Here is an 8,369-nt window from a genome sequence, read left to right on the forward strand (position 1 = left end):
CAAAAACTACAGCGGTATCATTTTCAACTGTTAAAGGTTCTTTTTGTTTATCAGTTATATACGGGTCTATGACTGTTGAAAGTTCAAGAATATTTCTTTTTTCCAGCAATTCGTGATGGACGTCCTTGATGGCGTTCGCGTTGACTTGCTTAAGCCTTCTATTTATCTCAATGGATTTTATTTAAAAAAAATACATCTAATGATTGAGCATATTCTGTATTGTTTTAATGATTTCCTAAATATAAATACTTGACATAACCCTTTTACTCGTGCCCAGGCACTCTGGCCGCCGGCGCGAGTCATAAAATGCTGTTCGTTTTTTTCGTACGGGTCGAGCTAGCAGGCAAACGGAAAAAGACGTTCTCGCGTAGCCGAGAGGGAATTGGTCACAATCGATTGGGCTACCTGTGTTTAGTCCAGCGGTATCGCGCGCCAAGATAAATCGCATACGCAGGAGAAATTCGTCCACGTCTGGGTCATTGAAGTTGTCATTGGAGTTATCGCCCAAGGTTACGCAAAGCTCAAGAATACCCCTTCCATTCGTAAGGGAGCTCTTCTAGAAGCTAAAAACAAACAGACCAGCATTAATCTGGTCGCTACCCCTCCCATTCGCGAGGGAGCTGTTGATTTTTATCTAGGATCCATGGATTTGTATTTTTGAGCACATGCTGCCGTTACTTTTATTTAACAAGTTTTCTGTCTAGTTTCAGTTTTTTGTTAGCAGGTTCCATGTTCTTGAATTAATGTTTTTCATGTTTTTGCACAAGCAATTTAATATGACTTACACTGTCAGGCATATTTAACGTACTATTTTTATCAACAGTTATTACAAAGAACTTTAGCCCAATTTATGTTCACATTAATTGAAGTTAATGTGACAACCTTGAGGGATCATGCACTTTATGTGTGGTATCCTTTGTTTACGAGAAGAGGTTTTATTTCCAGTACATAGTCCAGCTATGACATCATCCTCTTGGCACGTAACTCTGGGCTTAGCCAATCACAGGTTGTTTTCATTCTTTTGTCAATATATCATTCTAAGTGGTGTAGATTTCACCTCGGATTCAGCATTCTACATTTAGACAAGCGATCTACTATCTCAACCGTTTATCGTTAATTTTATTCCTGAGGATTCCCAGATTTTTCGAGTGGATTCTACGGCCTCGAGTTCGGTCAAGACAACGGAGTAACTTTGGTTACGATCAGACGCCCCTTTCTGGCAAAGTTGGTTAGTTATACTGCGGCGGGTGGGTTACAATCCCTTTTCCTAGTCCCCAATTGCCCAGTTTTCAGGTATCGCCCATTGGTCTAGTGCCAAAGAAGCACTCTAAGAAGTATAGGACCATTTTTCACCTATCATACCCTAAATCAGGAGACACTTGTATTAATGCCTCAATATCCAAGGATGATTTTAGCCTTCAATACATAACTATTGTTAACGCCAATCAAGGCATTCTGTTTCATAGTCAGGGTTGCTATCTAGCCAAAACAAAAAAAACTTGCCGACAATGAGCTCTTTGGAATGTTTTGGGATGGCAAATATTATTCTGAAAAAGTTATCCCATTTGGTTTTAGAAGCGCGCCATTTTTATTCAACATGTTAGCTGATGCAGTGGAGTGATCCTTCTCCAAAAATGTGGTATCTCTTTTGTTTGCCACATCTTGGATGATTTTCTAATCATAGAACCACCTTCTCATTTCCCCCCTTCCAGTTCACTTTGTAGTCAGAGTTGGTCTAGCATGCTCTTAGCCTTCAAGAAACTAGGTATCCCTGTTGCTGCCCATAAAACTGAAAGTAAATTTCACCTGAACTTTGAATTCTGTTCTCTGTATAGAGTACTTCACTTCGCAGCTAACGAGGAAACTCTCATCCATTATGTGGCATACCTTGTCAAAACACTAAAGTATACTTCTATTAAGAGCTACGTAGCTGCAGTTCGACACCTTCATATATGCCAGGGCTATGATCTGGACCTTAAGAAATGTATACGCCTCCAGTTAATATGCAGAGGCATTAAGAGATCACAGGGTACATCCACTAAAACCCGCATACCCATAACTATCAATCACTTGAAACTATTTTTTCAGCTTCTAGCTATTCCTACTACCAACAACTACGGTTCCATCATGCTGTGGGCAACTATGAGCCTGGCCTTTTTTGGTTTTCGCCTAGGAGAAATGACATGCAACTCTGCATATTTTCCCGAGGTTCATCTCTCAGCTGAGGACATATCCTTTCTACCTAGCGATTCCATGTCGGTGCAGGTTAAGGAATCCAAGACTGACCCGTTCCGTACTGGTCAGAGCATTATTATTTGCAAAACTGGCCAACGACTATGTCATGTAACTGCTATGCAAACCTATTTGAAGCTTCGGGGTACTTCGTCTGGCCCTCTCTTTCAATATCCCTCAGAAACACCACTAACAAAAACTAATTTGACTTCAGAAACCAGACAGCTTCCTTCTATGTCTTGCTTTGAGCCTTCTAAGTATGCAGGCCATAGCTATAGGATTGGAGCAGCAATAACTGCTGCATCTGTTGGCCTCTCCCCATGGTTAAAAAGCTCCTTGGGCGTTGGTCCTCTGACTGCTACGAACGCTACATTCGGTGCCCACATTTCCTCCTTTTGGGTGTCAGTCGTCAGTTATTGGTCGATTAAATGTTAATTATTCTTTTTATTATTATCATAATCTATGGGGAATACACAAGGTGTATTTGTGGGGATGAGGTGCTCCAAGACATGTCACACTTCTGTCACCGCTTCTGTTGCTATGGCAACCAAGAGTAAATTTAAGCACCCCCCATGGTATTGTGATTGCAGCCTTGGGGGGTGGGTGGGGGGGGTTAAGCATAGGGACCTGTCAGGGTATTGTGACTGCAGCCAGGGGGGTGGTGGGACCTTTCAAGGGTATTGTGTGTGCAGCCCTGGAAAGGGTCCACCCAACTTGAGCGGATATTGCCTCTCATTTAGATTAGAAATAGATGACATTTTGACCTGTCAGGGGGGAGTCCTTCATTCCCAACCCCTTTACCCACACTCTTATCGTTGTCATCTCTCATGGGTTGGGAACATGAAGTTGTGTTTGTCTTTAAACTATGCTTTGTGATGCATGTAATGCAATTTTCTCCATAGCAAAGCAGAAAGTCTGTAGTTGTACTAGCTGTATTCTTTAAAATGTTCCTTTTGAGGACACTTGGGGGGTGGGTGGGGGGGGGGGGGGTTAAGCATAGGGACCTGTCAGGGTATTGTGACTGCAGCCAGGGGGGTGGTGGGACCTTTCAAGGGTATTGTGTGTGCAGCCCTGGAAAGGGTCCACCCAACTTGAGCGGATATTGCCTCTCATTTAGATTAGAAATAGATGACATTTTGACCTGTCAGGGGGGAGTCCTTCATTCCCAACCCCTTTACCCACACTCTTATCGTTGTCATCTCTCATGGGTTGGGAACATGAAGTAGTGTTTGTCTTTAAACTATGCTTTGTGATGCATGTAATGCAATTTTCTCCATAGCAAAGCAGAAAGTCTGTAGTTGTACTAGCTGTATTCTTTAAAATGTTCCTTTTGAGGACACTTTTACTTGTCTCAGAGGTAATTGATAGTGTTCCATAGAAACTTGAAATATGCTTTACAGCAATATTTGCATCCCTTATTTTGATTTTTTCAAAACGATTATCTGTCATACTTTGATGAAATAAATTAGAATGCTTATAAATGCTGTTAACTGTAGCAGTTCTCAAATAATGGCATTGCATTATAAGCGAAAAAGAAATGCAATAAACTGCAACTACTATGCACCATCTTTTATTGATAATATCTCAAATGTTGCAGTACATTCTTCATAATTAGCAGTAGTTCTACATATTTGATCATTAGTATTGAAGCCGCATTGCCACCAGTTTACTGCCGGAGGTCCGACGGAAACCTCAACAGTTAAAAGACAAAAGAATCTATTGTAATCCTAGATATATAACAGACCATCCGTTCTAAATTATCAATCGCAACCTCAAAGAAACTTCCAACAGACACACTGCTTTCAATATTATGTAATCGACCGAAAGTAAATTGGTGACAATGCGGCCTAGATTGCACAAACTTGATCATTGTTATTTTTAAAAAAAATATCCCCCAACTTGTTAATATGTACACCTCTCAGTTCAAATTGAACAGTGCTGTTTTAATGAGAAAGTATTGCTTTAAACCATTTATTGTGTCTCAATTAAGCCATGCACATTTTTAGCATGAGAATCAAAGATTTTAAATACATTATCGACAGTGTAATCTCAGATGCTATTGTCAACAGGAAAAAAAAAATATCTCTGATCTATAAAAGATTGGATTGCATTTTCAAGCGACTCTATGTTCAAGGCTCACCTGGGAGACCAGTACAAGACCCGAAACGATCCAAGGACCAAAAATGATCCCCAAAAGTGATCCCGAGACCTGAAACGATACCGAGGAGTCCCCGAAATCGACCTCAAGGAATTGCGGTAATGGACAAAGACAAAGCAGAAGAAATCACTTGCAATTCTTGAAGCATAATTAAGGGTTTTGCCGCGGCGGTAAACCCATAAACAGAGTCCAAAATAAATACACAACGTTTAATTGCTACTGAAAGGAATACAACATTAACATAGCACAATCTTTCTCAGAACAACCAAACTGTTGACCTTCCATCACACTCTATAAACATTTGCAGTTCCGACACATGACTCTGACAATATAAATCTCGTTTCCGGTAAACATCACCCCTAAAAATCCATATTCATTTGACAACCAAACGTGTATTTCACCACGAAATCCATGTTCACATGAGCGTATATTTACCGACACATTTAAAGAGTTTCAGAAATCAAATCAGTTTTAGTTTCACCGTCTAGCCTAACATTCCATCGACCTTTTACCGAAAACCCCACGACTTTATCAAAAATAAGCAATTGTTGGCGTCTACTTTAGTAGATACCACTTTTTCTATATTTTTGGCTTGCTTTAAAGGACTGGGGCGAGCCCGAAATTTGACCTTTCGACCCCGGATGTGACGCAAGGTGTTTTACAATAACAATGCGAACTACAAAGAATCTCTTGGCACATTTCGATAGAAAGCGCACAAGAACGAAATATTGTCGGATAGTGAAAGTTTAAGTGACAGTGCCGAGTACTCAGCTGACAGAATTCAGCCATCAAGCATTTGTGAGTCCGACGAAGGACATTTATCGAAAGTTAGCGACGATAGTACCGAGGAGTATAGTACACGCTTCGCTCCCTACGAAGAGGAACCCCTTGCGCGTCCCGGCACTATAGAGGACGAAGAAGAAAATGTGGATTTAGACGGGCTTACACCACAGCATCTAGCGGAGAGAGAGGACGGGATCGTTCAACTAGAGCAATGGTGAGATATCTAGAGCACCTGAACTTGCGCGCGTGTTTATGTTTTGTTGCTAACAATCTGAAATCGAACGGATGATTTTCAGGGGCAAGTGCGAGGGATGCAGAACTGAACGACTCGAGCATCGTTGCTGCAGAGAGATAAAAAATATTGAAGCCAAGTTGGTGGGGGACGGGTCTATCGATCGGATAAAGTGCATCTGTAAGCAAGAAGATTTCACATCTATGACGAACGTGGCCGTCCTAAAAATTGTCGCGCCTCTGTTGAAGGGCAAAAACGGACAATCCTACCGTCGCAGACCTTGCGCTTCGGAGAATGAGTAAGTATTTTTAGAAATGGCAAAGCACCTGAGTAGTGTTGTTTATCTTTATTCGATCTTCGCGCTAATTGAAAGCGCGCGCGTGCAAACAAGTGATGTGAGTATTCTACTATTACACACAAAAGACTAGCGCTCTCTTGCAAACAACCCCAAATGATTTCGCGTATTTAGATAAGAATTTTCCGTACAAGGTAATTTATCCATTCTCTTGAAGTATCTACATGGTCAAAACTTTTGTCATTTGCCCGTTGCTGATGCTATGTGTATGTGTTAATCTAAAAGCGAGTTCCGTGTAAGCAAAATGTAATATTTTCAATGGTATTAAAATGACGACTCCACATTAACCATATTTACAATGTCCGTTTTCAGATTTCTACGTGCTGTAGCGTATAGATGGATTGCTCGGTGGTTTTTGGTTACATGGGTTGGGACAACACCCGTCCTCCACCGGCCTGTGTCTATCAAAACATTAGATCCAGATTCAACACAAGGCACCAACAAGCAAGAGGCTTTAGGAGCTCCTAGATCAGTCTCACCTATTTATTGTTTTCAAGACTGTGTAGATTTTTCGTGTATTTTTGAATGTTATGAGGAACTGGAAGGACAAGAAGTAGAATATAAATAAGGCCTAGGTATTACTGTAATTTGGTTAAAATATGTGCCAGCTTTACTTGTGTGTTGTAATTCATACATGATTTATTGAAGCAATTTGTTATGAAACTTTAAATACATACAGTAGATTTTCATTACATTACCAAAGTTATATAAAAAAGAGAGTCCATTATGCATGCATGGATATATATATATATATATATATATATATATATATATATATATATATATATATATATATATATATATATATATATATAAAATGATGGTTGAAGACTTTCATAGAAAGTGCTCAATACTCGAAAGTAGAGCGGTGTATAGTGTTGGTTTGAGAAAAAAATACAAACTACATAGGTTTCCCTAGGTTTGCCCACTCATCAGAAAGAGCTGAAGACGTACTCAGCACATTCTCACTTACCGAAGCCGAATCTAAGGATTACAAGGTCGTAGTAGAGAAATTCGACGGTCATTTCGTCAAGAAGAGAAACACGATTTTCGAAAGAGCAAAGTTCAACCAAAGGTTACAACTTGCCGGCGAAAGCGTGGACGCATTCATCACTGACCTGCATAGTCTAGCGGAACATTGCAACTATGGTAATTTAACTGATGAACTTATTCGAGTTGTCGGTCTTCAAGATGCGAAATTATCCGATTACAGTTTACAGTTAAAAGCCGATTTGACTTTGGATGAAGCAGTGAAGAAACAACATAATGTTGTCCGAGGAAGCCCCTCAATCTCAAACAAGAATTCTGTGGATAAAATTGGAAAGAAAATTTGGAAGCACAGAGAAAACAAGAAACCTTTCAAGACACCAGAGTCTAAAGAGTCCAAGACCAAGTGCGGTAGATGTGGCAAGACCCCTGCCCACGCTCGTGCCCAGTGCCCTGCGGCCGATGCCGAATGCCATGAATGTAAGAAGAAAGGCCATTTTAAAGCGATGTGTCGAAGCGAAAAGTCTGTTAGAGAAGTGAGTGATAACTCAGAACCATTCCTAGGAACTATTGACGTCGAAGAACTTACAACCGACTGTTGGAATGTTGACGTGACACTGGAAGGGATCCCTGTCAGTTTTAAACTGGACACCGGCGCAGACGTGACTGTAATTCCAGAGCAAATCTTCAAGAAAACTGGATGCAAGCTCAAACGGTCTAACACCAGACTTACTGGTCCTGGTCAACAGAAGCCCAATGTACAGGGTATGAATGAGGCTCACATAACACACAAGGATAAGTCAATCAAGGAAAACATCTTTGTTGTGAAGGATCTTAAGCGTCCATTGCTAGGCAGACCAACGATTGAGACTTTGAACTTAGTTTCTGTCATAAACTCAGTCAAGCTGACACAGGAGGAATTCTGCAAGAAGTTTCCAAAGTTATTCAAAGGACTGGGAAAGCTAGATACAGAGTATCATATTGAGCTCAAGGAGGGAGCAGAGCTATACGCAGTACACACAGCAAGGAGGGTAGCCCTACCATTACTGCCCAAAGTGAAACAAAAGCTAGAGCGGCTTGAGACGCAGGGTGTAATTTCAAGAGTTGAAGTTCCCACGGATTGGTGTGCGCCGATGGTTGTCGTTCCTAAATCTAATGACCAAGCTAGGATTTGCGTTGACCTTACTCGTCTGAATGATTCAGTCAAGCGTGAGCGGCATATTCTGCCCTCAGTGGACGGAACCTTAGCACAGTTAGGGGGAGCTAAAGTTTTTAGCAAATTGGATGCTAATTCGGGATTTCATCAGATACCATTGTCCAAGGAGTCAACGCTATTGACAACATTCATCACTCCATTTGGGAGATTTAGCTATAACCGCCTCCCATTTGGGATAACTTCAGCACCAGAACATTTCCAGAAGAGGATGACAAGTGTGCTCGCTGGTGTTGAAGGAACTGCCAATATGATTGATGACACATTGGTGTACGGACGTGATCAACAGGAGCACGATGAACGCCTAGAGAGAGTTCTGAAGAAGCTAGAGTCTGCAGGTGTACAGCTTAACAGAGATAAGTGTGAGTTCTCAAAGAACAGAGTCACTTTCCTGGGTCATGTTGTAGAC

General features: G+C 41.1%; 1 protein-coding gene and 1 pseudogene across 1 annotated transcript; both read left to right on the forward strand.

Moving 5' to 3' along the window:
- The first annotated feature begins 1,090 nt into the window (after nt 1-1,090).
- On the forward strand, nt 1,091-2,749 carry LOC125573835 (annotated as a pseudogene).
- An 804-nt stretch (nt 2,750-3,553) lies between these two features.
- LOC116601227 lies at nt 3,554-6,449 on the forward strand. The gene is made up of 4 exons (XM_048734594.1): nt 3,554-3,589; nt 5,098-5,387; nt 5,470-5,703; nt 6,073-6,449. Exons 1-4 carry the CDS (start codon nt 3,554-3,556, stop codon nt 6,326-6,328), a joined length of 816 nt encoding a protein of 271 aa, XP_048590551.1. The 3' UTR covers nt 6,329-6,449.
- Nucleotides 6,450-8,369: the final 1,920 nt, after the last annotated feature.

The sequence above is a fragment of the Nematostella vectensis genome, chromosome 11, assembly GCF_932526225.1.
Source record: "Nematostella vectensis chromosome 11, jaNemVect1.1, whole genome shotgun sequence".
In the NCBI taxonomy this organism is placed as follows: domain Eukaryota; kingdom Metazoa; phylum Cnidaria; class Anthozoa; order Actiniaria; family Edwardsiidae; genus Nematostella; species Nematostella vectensis.